General features: G+C 46.9%; 1 protein-coding gene and 1 pseudogene across 4 annotated transcripts in view; both read right to left on the reverse strand.

Moving 5' to 3' along the window:
- Positions 1 to 3,086: 3,086 nt before the first annotated feature.
- The window catches only part of MTR (5-methyltetrahydrofolate-homocysteine methyltransferase), a 123,908-nt gene continuing 99,770 nt past the window's right edge, over positions 3,087 to 27,224 (reverse strand). For 2 of the 4 annotated variants that reach the window (XM_036828220.1, XM_036828221.1), the window contains 8 exons: positions 24,960 to 25,058; positions 23,619 to 23,694; positions 20,909 to 21,064; positions 19,212 to 19,408; positions 16,229 to 16,429; positions 15,326 to 15,518; positions 13,665 to 13,777; positions 8,874 to 13,210 (listed from right to left, as the gene is read on the reverse strand). In XM_036828220.1, coding sequence (XP_036684115.1) covers positions 13,124 to 13,210; positions 13,665 to 13,777; positions 15,326 to 15,518; positions 16,229 to 16,429; positions 19,212 to 19,408; positions 20,909 to 21,064; positions 23,619 to 23,694; positions 24,960 to 25,058 — 1,122 coding nt within the window. In that variant the 3' untranslated portion in view covers positions 8,874 to 13,123. Of the gene's footprint in view, positions 3,741 to 8,873; positions 13,211 to 13,664; positions 13,778 to 15,325; positions 15,519 to 16,228; positions 16,430 to 19,211; positions 19,409 to 20,908; positions 21,065 to 23,618; positions 23,695 to 24,959; positions 25,059 to 27,224 lie in introns of those variants that run through there. The other 2 variants (XR_005016783.1, XR_005016782.1) reach the window with 2 other exon arrangements.
- On the reverse strand, positions 8,874 to 9,356 carry LOC118882488 (annotated as a pseudogene).

The following is a 27,224-nucleotide window of genomic DNA, read 5'->3' on the forward strand; positions in this document are numbered from 1 at the left end:
GGATTATAGAACCATGAATTGTTCTCCTCTGCATACTTTTATAGAGTTTACAAGCTTTTTGCAATGAACAAGTTTTATAATGAAAAATGCTACCTATTGTTATATGAACTTTTAAAATAATGCAAATATAACATAGTGTATTTGGGGTGCTTTTCCACGTGTGCTGTGGATTTCACTAAACTACTCATCATGTCTGATAATTCTCATGACTGGAATAATCCATTTGTAAAACGTCAATCCTGTAACAGGAATATTGTCTATAATTGTAGAACCAAAACAAGTTTCCCACTTATGTCTATTCAGGACTGAATCCAGTCAAAATTAAAATAAAATTTCTATAGAGAAGGTTAATGTACAAAAATGTGATGCTACATTTGATAAGATACTTGACAAAACCCAAATCACCTTCTCTTAATTAGCAATGGCCTTGATTTGCACCCAGTTGGCTCATCCGTGATATTTATAGCTCCCTCTGGAAAATTCCCCATATCACCACTATTACGTTGCTTGCCCCTGAACTCCCCTTGTGCCTCTGGTATTCATAATTAGAGTCACACACACTGTCTATAAATGTGGTATGTCTGATGTGGTGTTGCATTCATTTTTCCGTAAAGCATGGAGAAAATCAAACATCTCCCAAGGGTCTTCATTATCATTCTTCGGTTAATGAAGATTTTTTATGTTAAGCCAGGCACATGCTGGATGCCTTCTGTGGAGGACTTCATCCCAGCTCCTGCTCTATCCTGCCAGGTGAGTGCCAGCATCACTGTCATCTTAGAGAGGGAGAAGCCGCAGCTTACAGAGGCCATGTAGGTTGCCCAATGTCACCCAGCTAGTAATTGTTGGAGATGTGGGGGGAAGGCATTGGTGAAGAGTACAGAACTTATGCTACAACTAATCACACACTTGTCCACTGAAAGACAAAACCATTCATCTCAGGCCAGACGGTTAATTAACAAACACCTAACATCTGCTCTCTTCAATCTCTTCAAAGTTTCAAAACATGCAAAGAAAGCAGAAGAGATGGCTCTTGCCCTTTTATTTTTTAAGTTTATTTTATTTTTTATAGCCTTTATTGAATTTGTTACAATACTGCTTCTGTTTCTTTTTTTCTTTCTTTTTTTTTTTTTTTGTTTTTATGTTTTGGTTTTTTGGCCTTTAGGCATGTGGGATCTTAGCTCCTGGACCAGGGATCGAACCCGCACCCCCTGCACTGGAAGGCTCTAGAGTTCAGGCTCAGTAGTTGTGGCGCACGGGCTTAGCTGCTTTGCGGCATGTGGGATCTTCCAGGACCAGGGCTCGAACCCGTGTCCCCTGCATTGGCAGGTGGATTCCCAACCACTGTGCCACCAGCGAAGCCCCACCTCCTCTGCTTTTCAATCTGCAGTGAAGGATGTTCAAGACGTGAATGATACAAAGTCCTGGAGGGAGTCAGTTCACTACTACTCTCCATGAGGCCAGGGAATGTGACTCATTGTATACCCAGCCCTTAGAACAGGACCTGGCCCAATAAATGTTTGATAAATGAACATATAAATGAATGGATTGAATGAATATGAATGAAGGCACAAATGCCACATGACAGCAAATTCTTCCCCTCTTGGGGATCTCAGCCAAAGCAAAAGGAGGGGTCATTTGCGCAATCAGCATTTTCTCTCTCTAATATCATCAGCATTGTTTGAGCTCATGGGAAAAAAAAGTTTAAAAGGTAGATGTAAATGGTTTTTCCCCTATTATAGCAAATTTTAGCAGTACAAAATAATCAAGGTTTTTCAGATTTTTACCTTTCAGGAGTCAGCGAAGTGGCCTGTATTCATAAAATCAAAGTGAATGGCAACACATCCATCCCACTAGAGTAAGCACCCACATCTTTTCCCTACAGAAGGAAGGCTTGGTCCCACTAGAATCCTTTCCACTCTCCCCATTTTTAAGGCAGTCGTGACTCCGTTACTCTTTCCTATTTTCCCCCCTGCTCCCCACCCTCAAATGTGCCCACAAATGTTGGCTACTTATACTACCAAACCCTTTGTAAAATTTGTTTTTGCTCTCCACCATCCAGAAATCTCAACCTCCCCACCACACACTTTGTGAGTCAAAATTTAAAGGTGGCATCCAAAGCCAAATCTCACTTTTCACTTAATAAAACCCAATAATTACTGTGCTTTCTGAAGTCAGATCCTCCTGCTAATCCGATACAAACCATCTAAAATTAGCATTTTCCTTCCCCCTCAATGCCAAGGGTGCTAAGTGACTCAGCCCTGCCAGGCACCAGCCCCTTCAGCTTCCAGGGTCTGTGCTGACACCCCGTCATGACACACTTCCTCATTTTGTGATCACATTTCTTCTACATCTTTTCATTCACCCCAGTGAACCTCCTTCACTTCAGCACCACCCCCCCCCCTCGTTTAAACCATGTGAGGCTTGGCTCTTTTGCCACGGATGAGAGCAGAAGACACTGTTATCTGACAACGGGGAAGAATTTCTCTTCATCTATTTTCTGGTTAAAGGAAAGGAATCACCCTTATCATCCTTAGGTGGCCAGCCTTCAAATACAGTAATTCGCACGGTAAAATGTACCTAATACTGAAGCTATACCGAATTTTCATGGGTCTTGGATGATGAAGCCTCTTGTGGGAATACTAGAATACTTTCGGCTCATCGTTATGAATATCACTGATCACTGAATTTAAATTGTATTGGTTTTGTAACTGTATTTGTATAACTCTATTCTGGTTTTATATCAGTATAGGTAAAATAAGCTTGAGGAATTTATCCCTGATTTTATGACAGTACACATGCAAGCAATGTCATAATAAAACTAGTTTTAAGTCACGCTGCAGGGGAGGGGGGATTGTCTGTGAGAACATGTACTCTTTTAAAGGGGTCCAGGCTTGAAAGACACTGATCTACATATGCATTTCCTTTTTAAAATACATTTGCTGCTTTTGAATCTTATCACTGGTTTAACAGCAATATCTACAATTTCATTCTAAATATACTGAGTTTAGTATCTTAATAGCAAGTAATTCTAAGAAACAGTTAAAGATGATGACTTTAGTGTGTACTATATATTTTATGGTGGCTGAATTTTATATATTACAGTATGTATTATAAGATTTTTAAATTAACCTGCTTTTCACTCAGAACCTCAGGGTGTTTATGTGTATTCATGCATTGTGCATTCAAGTAAGTGAAACTGAAAATCTGGATTTTATACTCATTATTCAAATACAACCTATATTAATAAGCCAAATTATATGAAACTAATACAAATTTCAGAAAAAGTATCTTACTGAACTATTAAAGGTTTATCAGTGAAAATAAAGAGTTTTGCAAATACAGCAGACAGTGCTTTGGTCTAGATTTCAATACTGGTCCTCTGTTGCCAGGTACTTAGATTTCTTTCAATTCTTCTGTTTGCCATCTTCCTTGAGAAGAAGCTGATCTTGGTTATAACAATTGAGGAGGCTAGCTTTACACTAGAGGGAGGAAGAAAACCTTTCATCATACTCCAGGAGAAGCTGTCATATAGAGAAATCTTCGCATATGTATCATCTTCCTTTGCTTTTGCTAAGATCCACCCAGCCAATCTTCCACCATCAAATGTTTGTGTAAAACATACTTCTCCTCTAGGTTGAGGTGTCTTATATTTAATCTCTGAGGAGAGTTCACCTTCGTTAACATCAGTCTCTTCTGAATTTTCCTCAGTCTTTCATCTCAAACACCATCATCCATAAATTCTGCATAAACTGAGATAAGAAGATGCAAATGTAGCCAAAAGCCTTGGAAACACTTATTATCTGTCTCGTGCGCCCATTTTCGGCAGGGGCAGTTCAGATGTCTTTGTCGCTGCCACTTGGTCCCTGTATCTCCCGAGACCTAAAGTATTTTTAATTAATGATATTTAACACTATTCACCAAGACAACTGGATTTCATATATTTGCACTGAAAACACGCACAAAATAAATGCCTCTTCTTTCCTCAAAGAGGATTATGCCTCATGATTAAAGACAGGTAACCACTGAAATTCTTTCAGATAATCTGGAATGAAATGTCACTTTTCTCTATTCTGGTTTCTCTCTGGGTGAAAGAACAAACAGAACTGTGAAAAGTTCAAAGTTCTTTTCTCAGCTTCTGCAAGCTTCATACTCTATAGGTTGCCATATGTATTTGCGTTATGGAAGGCAAAGACTGTGATAAACATCATTCATGAGTCTGTCTGGTTTTTGTTTCTTCCATTTCATGGCATATCTGCTCTCAAGGTTCTCAAAAATCATTTAATCCAAGATCCTTTCCTAGACAACAATTCCAGAGATTGCTTGTTTTATGAGTCTCCAAAAGGCTATAATAATACTTAAAAGCAAGGGAGGAGGCAAAAGATATCTTTGAAAATTATATTTGAAGAAGGGAGAACGTAAATGGAATTAGCTATTCCAAGTGTTGAGAAATATGACCGAGTTTAGGAGTTAGTTCACTTAAGTGCTAACTTTTCACTCAGATTATTCAAAACAGCATCTATTTCAAGTTGGATTTGTTGCCAAGCTAACCTTTTTTAAAGTACAGTAATATTTATATCTTTGTTGTAAAAATTCAAAACAGTGCAGAAAGAGTGAGAAATATCCAAACCATGAGGCCCTCACCCCTGGTCCCCCAGTCCTATTGCCCAGAGGGAACCACTTAAGACATTTTGTGGGGCTTCCCTGGTGGTGCAGTGGTTAAGAATCCGCCTGCCAATGCAGGGGACACTGGTTCGAGCCCTGGTCTGGGAAGATCCCACATGCCAAGAAGCAACTAAGCCCATGCGCCACAACTACTGAGCCTGCGCTCTAGAGCCCACGAGCCACAGCTACTGAGCCCACGTGCCACAACTACTGAAGCCTAGAGCCCGTGCTCTGCAACAAGAGAGGCCACCACAATGAGAAACCCGCGCACCACAACGAAGAGTAGCCCCTGCTCGCTGCAACTAGAGAAAGCCAGCACACAGCAACGTAAAGTAGACCCAACGCAGCCAAAAATTAATTAATTAATTAATTAATTAATTAAATTTAAAAAAAAAGATATTTTGTGTATCTTTGTAGACATTTTCACTGCATGTATTTCCTTAACACACACACACACACACACACACATAGAATCATGATATACTCTCTCTTCTGTAATCTGACAATACATAGAGCTGATCAATACCAAGTAAGCCATTGATAAGCTATTGTAGTGAGGTGGTTTTTCTGCAGGGCTGCCAGTGCGTTGTCTTCATGGGCAGGAAAAAAAAAATTGTGAAGATGGGTGTGGAGGGTGCTAGGGCTTTGATGCCCCGGTCTCTTTCTCTGAGCAAGAGAAAAACATCATGGCTTCCCCTCTGCTCACTTAAAAACCCATGTACCGAACTACATGGCAGGGGCTGAGTTGGGCTCTGGGGACTCTGAGCCCAGTCAGAGAGGCATGGCCCTTGCCCTCATGGAGCTCTCAGTCTGCTCTCCTTACAAACCACTGTTCCCAGGAAAGCATCTGCTCATCAACTCATTCAAGCCAACCTTTACTGAGCACCTATCATGAACCAAGTGCTATTTTAGACACGACAAAGATGAACAAGGTTCCAAACCTACCCTTCAGGATCACAGTCTAATGGGGAGATAGATTATTGCTACCACAGAGCACTGTGAAATATGCATGATGCTATTAAGGAGGTAGGATGAGGTGTCACTTCACTTAGCCCTGAGGGGGGGTAGGGGAGGGGAGGGGAGGATTGGGAATCTTTCCTGAAGCCCGAGGGTGGAGTTGGGGTGAGGTAATTTCAGGTGGAGGGGACAATGCAAGCAGACACCTCCGTCAGGACATGTGGGGAAACTGCAGCATTTTAGGGCTGCTGGAGCGTGTGGAGCAGGGTCAGAACGTGGAGAGCTTTGCACACGTCTGAGGACTTCGGGTATATGCGAGGCAATGGGGGGACGGGGGGCCTGTTTAGGTAGAAGGATTGGAGTGGGCTTAAAGGATCAGAGAGCTCACTCTTACAGCTGTAGGAGGCTGGGAAACTAACCCAGAGACTGTGGCAGAGGAGAAATGATGAGACCCTAAGCCAGGCAGGGGTATTTAGTGGGTAAAACTATCTGGGTGTGAGAACAAATTGGATATGAAGTTTGAAAACAATGGGTGGGTTTCTGGGACTTCCCTGGTGGCGCTGTGGTTAAGAATCCGCCTGCCAATGCAGGGGACACGGGTTCGAGCCCTGGTCCAGGAAGATCCCACATGCTGCAGAGCAACAAAGCCCGTGCGCCACAACTACTGAGCCTGTGTTCTAGAGCCCGTGAGCCACAACTACTGAAGCCCGCGCGCCTAGAGCCCGTGCTCCACAACAAGAGAAGCCACCGCAATGAGAAGCCCGCGCACCGCAACCAAGAGTAGCCCATGCTCGCTGCAACTAGTGAAAGCCTGTGTGCAGCAACGAAGACCCAACACAACCAAAAATAAAATATAATAAATAAATTTTTAAAAAGGGACTTCCCTGGTGGTGCAGTGGTTAAGAATCTGCTTGCCAATGCAGGGGACATGGGTTCGAGCCCTGGTCCAGGAAGATCTCACATGCCATGGAGCAACTAAGCCTGTGTGCCACAACTACTGAGCCTGTGCTCTAGAGCCCACGAGCCACAACTACTGAAGCCCGCGCGCCTAGAGCCCGTGCTCTGCAACAAGAGAAGCCACAGCAATGAGAAGCCCACACACCGCAACGAAGAGTAGCCCCCGCTCGCCGCAACTAGAGAAAGCCCATGCAGAGCAATGAAAACTCAACACAGCCAAAAATAAATAAATAAAATAAAATAAATTTATTAAGAAAAAAAGAGGTCAGGTTTCGGGACAACTCCCAGGTTTAAAATGTTGGTAATTGGTTGACGGAAGTCTAGTCTGTCTGGAAGTCAGATTAAAAGATATTAAAAAAAAATTTTACCTGGTACTCACCCCTCAGCATAAAAGCCTTTTTCTTATCTTAAAATAAACACTGGGACTTCCCTGGTGGTGCAGTGGTTAAGAATCCACCTGCCAGTTCAGGGGACACGGGTTCAAGCCCTGGTCTGGGAAGATCCCACATGCTGCGGAGCAACTAAGCCCGTGCGCCACAACTACCGAGCCTGCGCTCTAGAGTCCACGAGCCACAACTACTGAGCCCGCGTGCCACAATTACTGAAGCCCGTGCACCTAGAACCCATGCTCCGCAACAGGAGAAGCCACCGCAATGAGTAGCCCGTTCGCCGCAACTAGGGAAAGCCCACTCCAAGCAACGAAGATCCAATGCAGCCAAAAATAAATAAATAAATACTTATAAAAACTAAATAAATAACCACTCAATTCTACCTTCCCATCCACCCTCTTAAGATAACCAAGTAACCTGCCTCTCCTCCTCCTGTCTTCAACCCAGCACAGCTAGTCCCCAAAACGCCCCTGAAACTGCTCTAGTGAGGGTCACCTGTGAGAGGGGTCCCGTTCCCAGAGCTCTCGGCAGCACCAGGCTCCATGGCCAGGCCTTCAACTCTCTCTTCCTTTGCTTTGCCTGACGTGGCCCCCTCTACCGGTCTCCTTTACCCCACACGGCAGCTCCTTCCTTGGCTTCCCCACCTCCCCGGTCCCTGGTCCTAGAATCAAGTTCCATCCTTTCTTCAGATTCTCCAGATGCGATCCCGTCTGCACCTCCACCTCCACGTGGAAGTCTCCCAGTGCTAACGCCATTCTTCCAAAATCCCAAAGGCAGGCGTCCAACTGCCGGTATTCAGCCACAGGAAACTTGTCCAGAGCTCCTTTCTCCTCCCCGCCTACATTCCCTGCCTGCGCCAACGGTGCCAGCAGCCATCATCCTCCAAAGCCCGGTATCTGGAGCCACGCTTAGCTCTGGCTGGACACGGCACAGATGCTCCACTCTCAGTCCCCACCTCTGCATTGCTGTGCACTCTGTCCTTCCTTTCTTTAAAAACTACATTTGACACACACAGAACATTATCTACAAAGTCACCATCCCAGATTTTGGCTTATTATTCCCTTTTTCCTTTATTATTTTTATGTTTAATACATTACGTACAACATATTTAATACATACAGAATTCTACGATATACATGAGTTATAAAGCATAATATAATAAACCATAAACCTACCATACAACCCAAGAACGAGAGAACATTACTAATAACTAGCAACTACCCATGTGTCCCTCTGTTATCCGCTCCCTCTGTTTCCCTCTCAGAGGTAAGCAGTAGGCTAAATTTTGGCTTATCATTGTTTTGTTTTGTTTCTTACAGTATAGTTTTTCCATTTATCTATGCTTAGACAATGTACTCTTTGGTTTTGCTTGGTTTTGAGCTCAATAAAAATAGTCTCAACCATACCCTGGGACTTGCTTTTTTTCCTTAATATTTTCTGAGATTCATTCTTATTGTCAGGTACAGCTGTAGTTCACCTCTTGTCACTACAGAATAATATCCCTTAGTGTGAATATACCTAATTTACTTAAACATTCTCTTGTAGACAGAATGGCATTTCAGTTTTTCCAGTTATTAACTATTATGAAGATGTTACTATAAACATTTTTGTACACACCTGCTGGTACACAAATGCAAGAGTTTACTGGATACACAACTGGGAGGTGGAGTCATAAGCTAGACCCTAAAGTATGCAAATGTTCAACTCTGTGAGGTGTAGTTGTTTCCTAAAGCAGAGGTGCCTGTCTACACATCCACACAATGATGAGCTCACATTTAGCACCTGGTGCTGTCAGACTCCTTAATTTTACAAATCTTATCTATATAAATTGCAAGCTCATTGTGGTCTTAATTCATATCTCCAAGGTTTCTACTCATTTATAAGCCCTATGTATTTCCTCTTCTTGTGAAATGTCTTTTCAAGTTTCTTCTATTTTTCTTTTCTTTTTTTTTTTGTGCTGTCTGATTTTTTCTTATTACTCAAAAAGGGTTCACTTTTAAATACAAAAGCTAAATAAAGCTTTCTGACTCTGTGCTTGTACTTTCAACACTTTCACAACAATTTTCTGCTCCTCAATAAGGAAAGTGTGTTCGATCCTGTCACGGACACATTTAACACACATGGAACCACCATAGGCCCGGCTGACATGTTTTTTTGTTTTAGACGACCTCACAAGAACTTAAAGTCTCACAGTGCGAACTCCTAGAAGTCAGCCTGAGCACATGCCACAGGCGGATTTTGGTGCCTTCCTAACCTTCTTGGTATAAAGGTAAATAATTCTATTACCAGGGGTTCGGGACAGGCTGGTTTTGTTAGAGGCTTATTGTAGGACAGCCTACGATGGTATGTCAAACGCTGGACCATCCTGAATGCCTCTAGATACCGTCCCTGGAAGAGGAAGGCTATTTTTCTGTTTTTTTAAAAAATAGGAATTCTCTATATATTCTGCTTACTACTCCTTTGCCAGTTAACTGTATCGTAAATGTCAAGTCTTGCTTTGTCTTTCCACTACACTAAATTGTTTGTTAGCTTAACTTAAGTGCTAGTTTTAATATATTTGATTGAATCATCTTTTCTTTTATGATTAGCATATGTCTCAAGAGCGGCCCTAAGGTTTTTTTCCATGCAAACATTTAAGTACTTGCTTTTCGTCATCAAGACCTTAATGCATTTGGAATTGACTGCTCGGTGAGGTGTGAGGCAGAAATCCATTTCATGGTTTTCCACAAGGATAACCGTTGTTCTAGCACTACTTATGGAGCCACCCTTCCTGCCCCCACTGACCTGCCATGCCACCTCATCACACCTCAAAGGGCAGCACATACGCCTGGGCTATTTCTCAGGCTCCTGAGCTCGTTGCACTGCTCAGAGCGCCTACCTCTGCACCACATACAACACAAACTCTGTAATAAAACTTACTGTCTTGTAAAAGGTCCCCTCAACCTCCTCATTATAGTCAGAAGCATCCAGCCGTCTTAGTCCTTTGCTATTCCACAGACGTTTAGATATCTGCCTGTCACGTCCAACAAAACCTCTGTTGGAATTTCTGCTGGAAATGGCATTGAATCTGTAGATGATTTTTGGGAGGTTTGATACCCTTACAACCTTCATGAACAAAGATACTGTAGTTCTTCATTTGTTTCTACCTTACTTCTTCACCTTTATCCTTCAAATCCTCAATCAAGACTTAACCTAAACACTGCCTGCCTCAAACATGTCTTTTACCTTCTCAACTAAAAGGAGGACAAGCGTGTCTTTCATGTGCAAGGTTTTTAGATAGCTGCAAGAGTCCAAGAAAAAGATGGGGTGGGTTTGAGGTTTCTCGCTGAGTACACTGAGAATTCGAGAAGAGTAAGATGATATTGGTTTGAGACACATTGAGTCTTTGGTGTGCTATGTGCGCTTCAGCACAGAGGAGTCTGGATAGATTGCCCACTGAAACTGTATGACTAAGAAGGTAACTAGTGACAGGCTCATGAGGACCAGGCTTTAAATGGGCAGAGGAAGAGAAAACTATGAAAGTAGCTAAGAAATTACAAGAAACATGGAAGGTAAATCAGAAGAGTGAAGTCAAGGGGGAACCAGGGAAAGGAGATTTTTGGAGAAGTGGTCAGTATTGCCCAAACCCAGAGAAGAAAGATCACTGGAAAGGCCACGGTATCTAACAATTAAGAGGTCATTAATGACAGAAGAGATGGGTAAAACAAACAAACAACAACAACAAAAAAAACTAACTTCACTGAGTTAAAGAGAGAATGGGAGGAGAAGGTGGTTGGCACAGAGTAGACACTCGGATATTTGTCGAGGACAAGCCTGAGAGAAATGGAAAGAGGGCAGACTCTTCTCTAAATGAGCTCAGCTGTGAATAGAGGGAGGCTGATGGCAGAATATCTCAGATGAGAAACAGGGCGCTGTAGGATCTGACCTCAACCACCATCCCATACACCAGCCTCCAAGGTACAGACAGCAGAGTGGGCAGCAGAGTGCGGAAGGTCCCTCTAAAGTGCTTCTTTAGAGGGAAAAAATAAATATGGGATCCCTAATGGAAATGATGAGAGTGAGTGAGTGGATGTGAGAGCCACGGACGTCGATGACAAGGAGAGGTTCTGGACGTACCGGCAGAGACACAGAAAAGACCCCGGCTGCAGAATGGTCACCTTCCTGCCTTTGAGGTCACCTGACATAAACTAAGGTAGGGGTTTTCAAGCTATATTCTATATTCTTTAATGAACATATAGGCACTCGCACGTGCACAAATTGTTTTTCTCTTTAGATAAAAGGCATCCATCATGGGATTAGATCAACAATACATTTAAGGAAGCCATTCCGTCACATAACTAGTTGAGAAAAGATATGGTACATACTTAATGAAACTGGGAGACTCTTAGCAACTGTAATTCGGATAAAATACATTAAAATATTTGGAGGGGGTTATTCTTTCTTAAAGAAGGATGTGCCAACACCTAGAATAACATACCTGCTATGGAAGAGAAAATAAGTCCTCCACCTGAGCATCTCGGGGAAAATGAGTCCCAGTCTCAATCTAGCACAGATTAAATGGACCTAAAGAAAGCATATAATTCTCTTCACTTTAAGGGCAAGTGATGCCTAAGAAGGCATGTTACTCTGCAGGTAAACATGTATATGCTACAGTTATGCAGGATTATCGTTTGCTAAGGTTTTTTTCCTCTTTCACCTGAATGTACCTGAGTGCATATTTGATATAACTACTTTGGGGCAAGGCCAGCTTACATCACGAGGGGAGGGGGCACTGTCTCACAGAAAATGAGGGCTGATGGTGCCAATGACATAGATAGTAGCTTCTCTCTCCAGTCACTGTGTTCAATGGGGCTCTAATCCCAGAAACGGTACCTAGTATATTCAACGCGGTCGTTCCCATATGCATTTCCCCAGTATCTTTTCACCTCCATTAATCTCTTATTCCCTTTCCATGAGCACCTACCCTGTGCTGAGCTCGGGGACCCCCTAGAGAGCTTTACAGAAGCTGCCGTCTATCAAGCTCTCACTGTGTGCCGCAGCCCATGTCCCTGCCTACGTGCATCGTCTCCTTTAACCCACACCTCAGGCCTGTGAGAGAGGAGCTAGTCTCGCTGTCTCCATTTCACAGATGAGAAAATCGTGCTGATACTTCAGTCGCACGGCAAGGACGCGGCAAACCCGAAACGCGAATCTGGGTGTGTCTGACTTCAAAGCCCTGGTTCTAAACCATCTCCCCGCGATGACCACAAACAAGTCCACGCGCTGTTCCCACATCGTGCGAGCCTGGAGCTGGGGCAGCGCAGAAAAGGAAGCGCTGAGTGGAGTGGTGCTGCTCACCTATCCACGCTGCAGGGACCCGCGGCTGAGCCGACGGCCTGCTCAGTTCTGCAAAACAACCCGAGGCTGTTAACCACCCTCAGCGGCCACTCTCTCTGCCCACCTCCTTTCTCCCCCCTCAGGGTGCGGGAATATGAGATCACGAGAGGACAAAATGCTTGGAGAACGTGACTGTATCCGACCTGCCAGGGCCGGCAGCAGCCTAAGTACCTCTGATAAGCCGGAGGGGGAGAGCGTGCCTCCGGCCGCAGGGACTTCTGCAGGCGTCTAATCGAGGCTTCAGAAAAGGAGGTCTCGGGAGAGAGAGGTCTCGGGAGAGCAGAGCTTCTCCCCTGTCGGAGTAACTGCTCTCACCACTCAGATTAAAATGCCCCGTTGCTCACAGCGTCACTCTGCCACAGGGTCACATCCCCCTATTCAACTGACTTTCAGGCTTTTCTCTGAGAAATAAGAAAGAAAGAAAGAAAAAAAAAGAAAGAAATGGCCTCCTAGGTCTGCGGTAAAAATGAAAAAAGCAAGTTGACTTGCAAAAGACCTCCACCTCCGGCTTGTCCTAGTCCCCGAGGGACCGGGGACACCCCCGGAGTCTTGCTCACTGCTCTTCATTCAAAGTCCCCTGGAAAACAGCCGCTTGTTTTCCAAGAACTGTAGGAACACGCTGTTCGTCCACAAGGTCCCACCAAACGTCCACAACCTGGAGCGGCACAAAGGTCAACCAGAGGCAGATGGGCTCGCGGCCGCTGCGCTGTTATTATTAAGGCACTTTTGACTGTGTTTCCTTGAGGAAACCAGTATAGACAAGGTTTAAAAAAAAAAAAAAGTTAGTCTGTATCATATCCCAGAATGGGTCCCAGCCATTTCTCAACCTCGGGCACAGACATGTTCTTCCTCAAAGCATAATCCTCAATCTGCAAAAGATTAAAAGCAGTTTATTAAACCAAAATGATAAGACTTTTTGAACTCAAGTTTCCGCAGCATTTGCCAAGATACATTAAGTACGTTTTATGTCTTTTGCCTTAATAGTAATCCACTGAGTTAAATGGAGACAGATATTTTATCTATTCATCGAGGTGCCTTATTTTCTGGGCAGAAAAACAACATGTCGTAACTACCTCAGGCTGAGAGCCTGGCTGGGGTGTGTGTGTGGCAGGGGTGTGGGAGGGTTGGTCTCTGTGTAAACGGCAGGGCGAGAAATGGGGCAGCGGGCTGAAATCAAATCAAGACATAAACTGGAGTACATTTCTTCATCCTTTCCCTCTCATTTTACTCTCACTCACATGTAAAATAAAACAGGTTTAACAGCTCCATTCGAAACAAGACAGGCATCTAGGGATGCCACACACAATGAAACAGCTAACCTACCTGATCCTTGGAAATTTTCCCCACGGCAAAATATCTGGACCTCAAATTGGAGAAGTAAAGGCCGGATACTGCTGAAGCAGGTGCCATGGCCAGCGATTCCGTTAACCTAATGCCTGGGGAGAGCAGCATGGGGAGAAACGCTCGTTTATTCAGTGCTGAGACAGGCCTGCCAAGTGGTAGGCTCCCAGTAAATTCTTGTTTGCAAGTGAATGAGAGTGAGCGTGTGCCTTCCAGGTGGACACATGACACAGAGTGAAAGATGTGAGCAGACTCGTCTAGCAAATTCCTGCCGAGGGGATGAACAAATTCAGGATGTGCAGCTCTCCTCTAACCTGGGGGGAGAGGCCTGGAAAAGACTCTCTACATTCTTATCCCTGCCCTCCAAGATCAGCCACGGAGGCTACGCCAGGGCCTTCTCGACAAGGACTCCAACCGTGCAGATGGGGACACCACCTGGACCTCCAAGCGCACCTGTGAGGTCAAGGCCACTAGGGGAATGACAGCCAGCCAGGCCCCATTGAGGATGAGCCCACACCGAGGCTATCTAGTCTACGCCATTCACTTTCTGGACAAGGCAACGGAGCGACGTAAAGGCTCGGTGCTTTGCCAAAGATCGCCCAGCAGGCTTACAACAGAAACGGGTCCCAAGGCCCCGTCTCGTGTCTCCTGGAGCCGGTGCCATCCCTGCCAGCCCAGATTCAAAGAGCCTCACAGCAATTCATGTCCATCTACATTCCTTTAACGTCTTCGGCGTGGATGGCACGCTTTTGACGAACTCCACTGGAAACAGTGCACTGTGTTCGCAGTGGTGTAGAAGTAAAGAGAGAGGGAGCGGAAGGGAAGGGTGGGAATTCTGTGAGACGAGGGTCCAGAGACACTCCTAGAAGTGGTGGAAGGAGAGAGCCACGTGAAATACGTTACTAAAGGTTACAAAGGTCACTCACTAGTGGAGAGACTGAAAACAGTAACACACGTGTAACAGGAAAATGGGGCAGGGGATGTACCGGCTGGTGTGAGTCAGCTAAGCTCCCATCTATTGTAGGTGAAGAGAAAATAATGAAAACTGATAAACCTGAAAATGGTGATGAAAGACCACTACTCAATAATAATGCTACGGGGCCTCCACGTGCACGAACTAAAATGAGTTTCTTTTCCTCCTGTTAAAATAATAATAATATTGGGGCTTCCCTGGTGGCGCAGTGGTTGAGAGTCTGCCTGCCAATGCAGGGGACACGGGTTCGAGCCCTGGTCTGGGAGGATCCCACGTGCCGCGGAGCAACTGGGCCCGTGAGCCACAATTAACTGAGCCTGCGCGTCTGGAGCCTGTGCTCCGCAACAAGAGAGGCCGCGGTGGTGGGAGGCCCGCGCACCGTGATGAGGAGTGGCCCCCCCCTTGCCGCAGCTGGAGAGGGCCCTCGCGCAGAGGCGAGGACCCAACACAGCCATAAATAAATAAATTAATTAAAAAAAAAAAAAAAGAAAAAGAAAATAATAACAACATGGAGGTGAAGGACTAGAGCACACTGCTGGAGGTGAGGAAGGGTGGGGTCAGGGGTCTCACTGTAAGCCTCTCCGCGGCTTCCACCTGCTCCCCCCACGCGCCTCCCCTTCGCTACCGTGCGTGTAACACGAGGCAGGATGCGCGCCTGCCCGGCGCTGACCTGTGTGCCGCTCCACGTCCGCCAGCCTCCACATGGTCAGCTTCTCGGTGTGGTCGGGCTGGCTGGGGTAGCCGGGCGCTGGCCGGATGCCCTCGTAGCGCAGCCTCCGCAGGTCGGCCACGGCCAGCTGCTCGTCGCCGCAGTAGCCCCACAGCTCCCTGCGGACCCGTGCGTGCAGCTCCTCGGCAAAGGCCTGGGGCGGAACACGCGGTCAGATGGAGGCGGGAGCCCTTCTCCCCCCCCCCCCCTCCTGCCCTCCGTCCCGCCCGCAAAAGCACCTCCCTGACCGGACAGCAGGCGGGGGAACCGGCGAGAGGGATGGGCCGGGGGCTCAACTCATGTGTACTGTCATCAGCTGCTCTGCGGCTCGGTTCTGGCCTCAGCCCGGGCTCTCAAGGATCATATTCAATGACCCGAGGATCCAAGGCCCTTCAGCCCTTTCCCTGACGCTCAGGCTACAGCTTATGGTGGCCAGAAGGAGGAGCGGGGACCATGACAGCAGCCAGCGGCTCTGCTGTGAGCCTCGGGAAGAGGGGAGCGGCTCCCACAGCTTAGGCTGCCCCACCCCACAGAGGAAGATGAGGGATCTACAGGGGAGCCCAACATCAGAACGAGAAGCTCTGAAACAGAACCTGTTTGGCTTTTTGCAGGCTCCTCTGGAAAACATCAAATCACAAGCACAGGGCGACACCAGAACCAAGACAATGAAGTCAAGGCTCCACGGGCCACTCCAACTACAGCGTCGCTGAAGCCTACTCTGTGCCCAAAGATGAGGCGTGAGAGTGACTCGAAAATACAGGATTTAAGAGTATGTGTGCTGTTAGAGCCAAACACACACACACACACACACACACACACGCACACGTGCGCACGCACTCTGGCCTCAGGGCACCGCGGCTCTACCTCGGCCAGCCGGTCGCCCAGCGCCTTGACCATGATGCTGCTGTAGTCGTCACACTCTTCCTCGTAGGCCTTGCTCAGCTCCTCCACCCCGAAGCAGGCGACGGCGAACAGACCCAGGTAGTCGGGGACGCCCGAGTGCAGAGGGGCGATGAAGTCCGAGAGGCAGAGGTAAGGGTCCGCGCTGGCAGAGTCCTTCTCGGCCTTGAAACGCAAGGAGTGGGCAGAGTGGCCATTAGCATGGAATTGGCACCAACACGCAGAGAAGAGCAATCGAGCGCCTTCCAGTGAATACAGCTTCAAATGGGGCTGCCTGTCTGTTTTGTTCACTGTTACATCCCCAGCACTTAGAAGAGTGCCTGATATGTAGTGAGTGTTCAATAAACATGTGTTGAATAAATAAATGGAACGAGAGTTTTAGAAAGATATGACATGAAATGACATACACAGTCGAGAAGCCAGTTAACTTGCTCATTCACACACTGACCAAACATTTACTGAATGCCTACAGGAACTGGAACCCTAAATATTCATATAAAAAGGTTTTCTTTTCCTCCAAAAGTGTTTTCAATTCAAGACCCACATTAAATCCTAAAGTTATGTTCAAAAGGGGTCCACTAAGTGTGTAAGCCTCTACTTTGCATCGACAGAAGCAGTTCAACAAACGGCTAAGGTCAGCAACACAGGGCCACGTGCTGTCCACCACGGGCGGTGGGTCAGGGGATGGCTAAGGACACTGCTGGGCTGGCCTGAAACCAATCAAAAAATTGAGCAGAATCTGCTTCTGGGGTTCTCTCCTCAGGCCAGGTGGCCATCCTCGCCTGCTTTCCATCTTCAGCTGATGACTGACTTATCCCTGCTACTGAGCTGACAAATAAGGTCTCACACATACTTCACAATCAACACATGTTTGCTGAGAAGGTAAATAACAAATGACTAATATTTACTGAGTGCTGACTGTGTGTCAGGCACTGGCCTTGGTGCTTTATACGAATTAACTAATCCAATACTCTCAACAACCTTGTGAAGTAAGTGATACCACCAGCTCCATTTTATACAAGAAATCCGAGGCAGCGAGAGCTTGAAGAACTAGTTCAAGGTCAGACAGTGGCAGGCCCATGGGTCTGATCCACAGCCAATGCTCTTGACCGCTATACAACACTGCTTAGGACGGATCAATTAATGAGCAGTCAACCCAGAAGCTTCACAGCTATTTGCTTGCCAGCTCTGGAAACAAGTACAGTCTAATGGACACTGGGCAGAAAACAGTTAAGTGGCTGCAGACGAGAAGGTATTTGATAAAGGCACGTGGAAATGTCACAGAGCCAGGGCCAGCTATGCAGGGAGGAGCTGCCTTCCACTTGTACTCTGGAAATGTCACAGAGCCAGGGCCAGCTATGCAGGGAGGAGCTGCCTTCCACTTGTACTCTGGAAATGTCACAGAGCCAGGGCCAGCTATGCAGGGAGGAGCTGCCTTCCACTTGTACTCTGCCCATCAACTGTTCTTTGCTAACAAAAGCCAGAAGGAGATACAAAGTTTCCCAGCACCACAAGGAGAGACAGGTCACAGAGCCACACAGCTCTTTAAAATAGACAGCGATCAGAGCCACTCAGAACAGAAGACTCCCGGAGCAGTAAGTCGCTGCAGCCAGAATTTTCCAGCGTACTAGAAAAAAGCACATCCTTAGAAATAGCTATCTGGGTAGGTAATACATGTACATTGAAAAGTCATTATATTAAATGCCCTAATACAGTCCCTCACAGACTGCCTGGACATGAATGGTGTTGGATGTAAAAAGAGATCAGAGGACACAGGACTTGAAGGATGGAAATTCAGGCCAGGGTGGAGGTTTCTGACCTTAATTACTTCTTTAAAAGAAAAGTCACCAGTTCCCTAGTGAGGAGGGGCTAGAACTTAACATGAGAATCCTCTTGTGTTCTGAGGTGTCTGAGCCTGAGTGCACGGAGTGAGGATGCACCAGGCCTGGGTGCAGAGAGTGAGGACGGACTGGGCCTGGGTGCACACAGTAATGGTGTAGCTGCCCCCGTTTAACTTGTTATGATACTGTTTAATGTCCCAAATTTAAGGATTCCCTCAGACGTTGTTATAGTTAAAATATCTGACATCATGAATTACATTGTGATTATGATTAAAAGCAATACTGCCACTCCTGAATGACTGAAAATGGTAATAAGACCACGCGAGAATCACTTGCTACTGTCCTTTGTTAATGACTGGTGAATTCTGGCTCCGATTCCTGATCAGGGCAGCTCATTTTTTATAGCAGCTAAAGGGATATGCTTACAGATTTGCACGTTTAAAGGTGGGGTCAGAGGAGAGGGAGCCGTGTGGAGGAGAGCGTGTTCTATGAGCCGGGAGAAGCCAGTGGCATGAGAGAACAGCCACTGGGGTGTGGGCAGGCTGGGCTCTGCCCGCCAAGCTGCGCGGCTCAGCGCACTCCCCATCAGCTTTCGTTTTCACCTCTGCAAAACCGAAACATATAAACTGCCCGACAACAGGTTGTGTGGAAATGAAACAAGATGGTCCATTAAGTGCCCTGCTAAGCAGCTGGCCCCTGGTAGACACCCAGCGAATGTCTGCTCCCCGCTGTCTTCGCCTTGAGAAAGGAGCCGCCAGCCTATTTTAATGGCAGGCCCGGACGCAAACCAATGTTCTTGGGCAAGTGAATGTCCACCTGCGCGTGACCCCCCGAGGCAGCAGCAGTGTTTCTCCTCACCCATCCAACCCCGAGAGGAAACACCTCCCTCCTGCTGGTGCCCGAGAGGCCCAGCTTCTAAATCCACACTGGCCCCTTCTCTCCACCACAAATGCCTTGGGCTCGGGGCTGTGACTGGTCATTTGGGGTGAGGTGTGGCAGAGCTACGCTTACACAAAGTTGAAACTTACACCATTCTTATTTATGTTTTTTGAGTGCTTAAACCAAAGAGTAGGGCGATGTGTCCGCCGGCCGCACGGCCTCCGCACCTGCTGCCTGAGTCCGTAGAAGGTGGCGATGGGCTCCACGGCCTGGGGTGCCGCGCCCTCCGCATACAGGTGGATGTCGTCCTGGCTGCTCTGCGCTGGCCAGAACCCAACCACGCCCCTGGCGTGGAGCTGCTTCTGACGAATCAGTGCCTGCAGCATATTTTGGGCATCATCATAGACTTTTTTGGCCTCTTCACCTGTTAGGAAAATATCGTTAAGAATTCACTTAGAGATGCCAATAATAACCAGCAAAGAATGCTTCTTTTTAAAACTACTACCTCTCCTCAGTCATCTTCTCTCTTCACCCCTCTCTTTTCCCCTCAAATACTTTAAAAACCAGTGTTTGCCATCAGCACAACCCCAGGTGCAGGAGCTAAGGGTTCGGCAGTTCTGCTACGTGCAGCTCCCGTACACAGTCTGCTTCGCCAGCTCAAGCCACTTATTTTTCCGTTCAGCAAAAGGCAGAGAGCCAGCTCTCGGCTCCCCGCAGCAATGTGTCAGACAGAGAGCGAGACAAAGCAGGCCAGACCCTTCCACCACCACATTCCTCGTGCACAGACAGCTCCCCTGACCTCGCCGTGACCCCTGGGGGTGCAGGACAGCCTGAGGAGTGGAGTGTGGCTTCGGTGCTGCTCCTGCACGGCCCAGCCCAGGGCCCGTCAGGCCCTCACCTGGCTACGGCGGGAGCCGGCGGGGTTAGGGTTAGGCTTTCCGTCCGGGCCTGGCCAGCCCTGCTTCAGCCACTCAACTGCTCATCTGTGATCACTCGGGAGCAGATCAGAATGAGAGCCCCTTGCCCACTGCTGCACCCCAGCTAGCCCGAGAGCCGCTGAGTCACAGCACCTAGCACACGCCCCAGGGTCCCCCCAGGAAGCGGGCAGGGGCCACTCTCCCAGGCTCCCCTCAGCCCTAACCCCCCACGTCCACCAGTCCAACCCCACCTCGCTCTGAGCTGGCTGCTACCGGACCCTTTGAAGGGCTTAGTGTTTCGGTCCCATGTCTCTGGGGGCAGGGCTGGCAGCGAGACGCGGGGCTAGCAGTTTATCTATCGACTAGCTTGTCACCCCCAGCCCCGCCCCAGCAGGCACAAAAGCCTCCTTGCCGGTCCCCAAATCAGCCCACGTGTCTGCGCCTTCCCACTCGGGTCTCCTCGGCCTGGAGTGTCCTTTTCTTCATCACCACCTCACGTTCCCAGTCCCAGGCCCAGTAGCTCCCACTAATCTTCAAAAAGCAGTTCAAACACCACCTCCTCCAGGAAGCCTCTCCTGATGTCCCACTCTGAGGTCTGTCTCATTTCCCTGTGTCCACAGAAGCCGGGCCTTGGTCCCGCAGCAGGAGCTCGGCCTGCTGTATGGGAATCACCCTCCAGTGCTGCACCAGCCAGCCGGGTACCAGATGGCAGCGATGATACGTCTACTTTTGTTTATCCCCAGTGCCTAGCATGTAACTGATGTCAATAAACATTTAGTAAAGAATGGATAAATGAAATGTGAAATGTAGTCCGTAAACAAGGACCAACCCAGCAGTTTAAAAACTGTCAAAGAGCTGAGCGGATGAAACAGTATCCTACATCATGTCATAACAATAAACTCTATCCTGCATAATCCACCCCGCTGCTCACCACCTATTCTTGTCCTCAAAGTCCCAAGACCATGTCTCGGATACCAGAGCAGGATGGAAGGACTTATTGAACTAACCTACAGCTTTGTCGTCAAATATCTTGGGAAAGCCTCGGTTCGGGTATTTGCCCCGGAGCTGCCAGACATCGAAGAAAGGCTTCCAGTCAATGTAGTCCACCAGCTTCTGCAGGTCGTAGTCTTCAAAGACCCGAGTCCCAAGGAACGTGGGCTTCACTACAGGACAGAGTGAGAGGCGTGAACCCTGGCGCTGGCCTGGGGCTCAGTGCCGCTCATGCCTGGTGCCGCCTGCGGGAGGCCGTCCCGCTCTGTTGGCTCCCACGCTCCGCCTCCCTCCTGTCACCCGGAGGAGTTGTTTTACAAAGAGGGGGAACTTGAAATTACTGTGGAGAAGGAGTAATTCGTCAGCACATCTTAAAAAAAACTCTTCTTCCCCTGCAGCTGACTGACTGCACCGCCCTTGGAAACTCTTCCCTCAACCCTCCCCACCAACACCCCTGCCCAAGAAATAAGACAGACTGGGGTTGATCTCACTTGTACAAATGAAGACGAAATGATACTAAAAGAAAGAGCGCTGGAGAAAGACACGTGTAACAGGCCACTTCCATAAAGTTTAAAAACATGAATCAATAATCGATCAATGTATTGCCTACTGAACATATGCACGTAATCAAAGTCTGAGGAAATGCACGGCAATGAGGCACCAAATTCAGGATCCTGCAGGGGAGGGAGGGGCTCACAGGAATTCCCACATGCATGGTTTTGTCTTTTTTAAGTGGGCAGTAGCTTATTCCGTAAGTGCCTGGTGGAGGTACACGAATGTTCAATACAGTCTTCTTTACACCTCCTTGTGAATCTAAAAAAGATCCTAAGTGAAATACTGGTGAAGACTTCAGAGGCAGACGGTGCCACTGGGCTTCCTGGGGCACCAGTACCGCCCCACGCCACCAAGCCCCTGTTGGTTAGGCTGGGGTCCAAGGTGACCGCTCCGCTGTCCGCTTCCCAGCCCTCACGCCCTCAGTTTCCTGATCTGCAAATAAGGATCAGAGAACTTAAACTAAAGCACCACGCTCAGGTGCTCAGGGATAACACGGAAGTCTCAAGAGTGTTTTTCCCTCGTTAGACAGTAACAGTGAGAGGTGAAAGTATAGGAAAAAGAAAAGTATGCGCAGCTTCTTAATTTTGCCTGGAAATCTCTACCTTTTGACATAGTTCATGGTAGCTTTTTCCCATGTGTTCCTGGTCATCTTTTTATTATACAGGACAATCCTTTCTTTGTAAATATTCTATTATGCTGGTTTGTTTGGTAATTAAAAAGAAATTACAGCTATTCTCCTGACTGAAGTGTGCCCCTGCCTGGAAAGTCAGGGAAACGCTCTGCTTCCGGGTCACTCAAGGGTGTTATTCTTGAATGAGCTTGTCGGCCAGAGTTGGAGATGTGTTTGAGGCTTTACCGCCAAAGACCTAGAGAGAAGAACCTTTCCTTCTCTCTTTATCGACTTCTTGCAACTACGCTAAGGCTGGGTTGTCCTTAGGGGCCCTACAAGGGGGTTAAACAGCCACTTGAAAAGTGTCACCACTGCCACCTGGTGCTGCAAGCCTTCAGTGGACTATTGCCACTGAGATGTATTTTGGACGTTTGGCTTGGCTAAAATGGACTCCCCCTTGTGATATTTTTCCAATTTCATACTGAAAGGAAAAGAGAAAATAGTAGTTTGGACAATATAGTGATTTATATTTTTCTAAGGTTTACATGTCTTATCTTATCCTCACATTTCCATAAAGTAACTCCTTTTTTACATATTAGAAACTGTCAAACATGGAAGCAATATGCTCAAGGTCACTTGGGATCAGAACCCAAGCCTCCCAACTCCCCATCTGCCTTCTTCTCACTAAACCGCACTGAACTCAGCAGGACTGAATCTAGAACCCAGCTCACCTATGTTTCCAATTTAATCCACTCTGCTGAGCGTGTGCAGAACACGGGGGTCATGAGCAATGAAAGTGGATTTGAGATGTTACCTGGGAAATACAGATTCAATTAATATAACCCCTGTTCACCCTGTCTCGATTTTGCATTCGTATCACATGCCTCTTTGAACCTGTCAAAACGTCTTACACATTATATTCCTTCGTGAACACCTATGCAAGGCAAGAAAAGTGGCTAGAAATCAGAAGCGGAAGAAACCAAATGAAAGAAATCAAAAGAGGGAAGCATCCAAGAGAGAATGAGAGTGAACAAAAATAGGAGAGCCTGCTTCGCTGCAATGTTTTAAGGTCTGTTCAACGCGCAGGCCTTTTCAATTTCAGACATTCCACGTCTGCACTTGGGCCCGCCTGGGACCCAGGCCAAGGCAGTGACAGCACCACCCAGGCAGGTCTCTAGAACTGGCTTCAACCTGAAGGAGGCCCACTCAAGCAAAGCACAGAGGCAAGAGTATGGGTTTAGAAGACTGGATCAGAGATAGAATGCTAGTAACCTCCCAAGTTATTACCCGAAACTCACTTTCTTCAAGTAAAAGTGGGGATAATAGCACTCTCTGTGCCAAGGACTCAGAGCCGCTGCAGGTCAACCTCAGGACAATGTTTGGTTCTCCATAAATGGCACCTATTGACTTTTATTTTTGATCATCACTGTCCTTCGTCATCACTACTGAACATAATTAATAGTTTTTAGCTGCCTGTTTGATTCTGCTGCTCAGTAAATGCAAACATCTCTTCAGCGCAAAGTTATCACACGCACTTTTCTCTAACCAATAGCCAAACAGACCTGGGGGAGGCTCTGACAGCCAGTCGATATGGAAACCGCTTTCTCTAGCTTGCCTTAAGGTTAAGTATCTTCTTTCCTATGAAAAAAGGAAAAGTTATTCAGTCAGAGACTCAGCGTTTCAGCTGCTACTATGAAAGCATACCCAAGGAAGCTAGTAAATAAGTTTTGCAAGAAAACATATGCTTTTATTCACGAAAATTCATATCCTAGAGAGCTCTTCCTTTTCCACCTAATATGGCTTCACATCAGCACCAGAACAATAGAGAGTAAAGATGCAATGAGCATGCGTTACACATGGATACGTAAATGCAAGGCGGATCTGCAGCCTTCACCGAGAGGTAAGCGTGCGATGGGGTGACCTCCTGCCTGTACTTCACCTGAGGCTGGGATTAACTGCTGGCCACTGACCGCCCTGAGGCCCGGAAGGCAGGACCAAGAAACAGCCGAAAGTGGGCAAACTAAGGAAGGGAAAGGCCAACCACAGTGCCCTGGTCCAGCTGACACCTCAGAAACTTGTTCCCGTCTCGCTGTCTGTTATCCTGTTTCACTTACCTGGCCACCCCTAAAATACACCCCCCGCCGCCCCATACACAAGGCCCAGCAAGCAGGTAACCAGGAAGAAATATCCCAACGACCTCTAAAGAGTAATCATGCCTAGTCTCCATGGATCTCCTGAAGCTAATCTACAGAGGGACAGTTCTTGAAACATTATTCTGCACAGAGAGCTTCGGGCGATCAGGCAGAGACTTACAATGGTCCTGTCTAATGTCTTCATTCTCTTCCATTATTTCCTCATGCATAAGGATCTGTGGGAGTCACCTCAGTACACTCAGTCCCCGTCTCCCTGCTGCCTATGAGCTCATGTTTTATTCATTCTCATAAGTGGTAGCCAGCACAGCACCCAATACCTACTGCTTACTCAGTACATGTTTGGAGGAATAAATAAAATTAACCTTAATATAACCCAAAATTACTGGGAACACTGAAGAACGCTGATGTGAACTAGAAAGTAGGACTCCCCTAAAATGATCCCAAACCTTCCCCTCCTCCAAACAGCGAAGTCACATTAAAAACTGTAGGATCGGACTTCCCTGGTGGCCCAGTGGTTAAGAATCTGCCTTCCAATGCAGGGGATGTGGGTTCAATCCCTGGTCAGGAAACTAAGATCCCACATGCTGTGGGGCAACTAAGCCTGTGCGCCACAACTAGAGAGCCCGCGTGCCGCAACGAAGATCCTGCATGCCGCAACTAAGACCTGACGCAGCCAAAAAAGCCAAAAAACAAAAAACTGTAGGATCGTTTTATTACCCAAACAAGCGGGGACCTGTTTTTGTCACTTACCTTGAGAGACTCATAATGGTCTTGTCTAATATCTTCATATTCTTCCATGATCTCCTCAAAGTACTCATCTTTTAGATTCTCATCTAACAGTTGAGAACACTGAAAATGCAAGATCAGAGTTCAATAACCATAGAGCAGCGAAAGAAGATAAAACATGAGTAATACTGGTCAGTCCTAGGGTCACCTCCTTCAGGAAGCCTTCCCATACTAACATCATTTCCTCTCCCTTCACCAGTTGTGCTAATGCCTGCCTGGCTTTACTGTAAAGGGTTAACTCAGCAGGCCTGGGATGCTCCAATGTTGTACATTACAAAGAAGAGACTGGACTTTGACTGCTCCTGGGAGATAAACTCTAAGCCCTCAGAATATCCTGCCTGATAAAGAATGTCTTTGTCTACCTGGGGCCTCGGGCCATCCCAGAAAGTTTATGCTTACAATGTGAATTATGGGGGAACTTGGCTTATGTGCTATCTAACCTCTGGAGGGGTTGAAGCCTGAGTACCCCATAAGGTACTCAGACAGGTCAGACAGGTGAGCATGCCCTGCCTATGTGACTGGCTTCCAATAAAAGCCCAAGACACTAGGGCTCAGGCGAGCGTCCCTGGTTGGCAACACTCCGTACATGCTGTCACACATCATTAGTGGAAGAATTAAGCTCTGTCCGTATGACTCCGAGGGGAGAGACACCTGGATGCTGGTGCCTGGCCTTTTCTAGATTCCACTCAATTTTAATCTGTATCCTTTCATGGTTATAAACCGTGATTGTGAGTATAACAGTGTTTCTGAGTTCTGTGAGTCCTAGCAAATCACTGAAACTGGGGGTGGTCTTGGGGCCCCAAAACACACTGGTTAGGTACCCCCTCTTCAGGGTTTCAGAGATACTCTGTTCATCTCTCCATCACTGCATTTACCACAGGCTTCCAGCATCTGCCTAGGCACCTACCTCCCTGACTAGAGGACAGGCCCTGTGAGGGTAGGATTGCACCTTAACCACCTTCGTGCCCCTGGCTTCTAACGTGGGGCCTGGCACATAGAAGGTGCATCCTCACAAAATGTTTGCTGATGGAATGAGGCTGATCTTCACAGTCAACCATGAGCTTGTGCTAAAATAAGAAAGGAAACTGATCATCTGAGAAAAGTGAGGCTACTCAGTAAACTGTAAAACTAGAATCAGCTAAGTACTATTTATGACTATGATTATCAAATAGGTAGAATAGCTGCCACCAAAGCTCAAAATAAAATCACAGAGGAAGAGGAAATGGCTGCTGCTGGTGACCTCAGCTCCGAAACCACAGCACTGCCCCAACCCTGCCCTCCAGTGGGGTTTTCTAACACACAAAAAGGCAGGGAAGTTCAACACCGTTATCTGAAATGGAGGAAGTTCGGCTGGATGATGGCTGAGGTGCCCATCAGCTTTAAATGTCTATAATTCTGTGTGAATTGTCTAAGTATCTCTAATAACAATCCAATCACCTGTGAGTTAGTATAAAACCAAATCACTTTATTAAGAAATATAATCAGTAAAGGCCATCGTGATAAGCCTAAAAACAGGCTCCCAAATGGTATGCATACCAGAGTGATTCCCAGTCTTACGTGAACCTCACCTCAATGGAGTCCTCATTTAGGAAATCCAGCAGAGCTCATGAAAACAAGAAGGGAGGTCTACTCCTGAGCTCCCCCAAAGTACATGCAATCAATGTTTTAAGACACTGTTGCATTCTGCTAGAATTTAAACTCTGAGAAAGTAACCCCCCGATTTCCAGAACTTGACAGCATCCGACACAGGAACTACCTGGAAAATGGAAGGGGTTGCTACAGTTGGCTGCTCCCTTCCACAACTCCCGTGGAGCTCCTGCTGCCAGAGCTGCGGTGACAGGCCCCTCCCTGCCCAGGCTGACTTGCTCAATGGAAACAAGTTCATGGCCAATTATATGGGCTAACCTATGTGGTCCTTCCATCACAAAACCAGAGTCCATCCTGTGTTTTCTTGACAACCATCAAACATAGTAGGGCTTTTCTTTTCCTTTTTTTCTTTCTCACGGCAAATTGCAGCACAATTTACATCGGGAATATGGTGAAAATTTATTTTCTAATTTAAAGAGGACTGAATATTCGCACCTTGTTTTTTATTTAAAAAAAAAAAAAAGGGAAGAAAGTAAGGGGGCATCCATTGTCTGGTCTAAATCTCCAACTACTATGTAGTTGCCACGTTTTGGAACCTTTCAAATAAATACATGAGACAGTAGCCAGAGTGTGAGCCTGCGT

This window comes from Balaenoptera musculus, chromosome 16 (genome assembly GCF_009873245.2).
Source record: "Balaenoptera musculus isolate JJ_BM4_2016_0621 chromosome 16, mBalMus1.pri.v3, whole genome shotgun sequence".
NCBI classification, from domain to species: domain Eukaryota; kingdom Metazoa; phylum Chordata; class Mammalia; order Artiodactyla; family Balaenopteridae; genus Balaenoptera; species Balaenoptera musculus.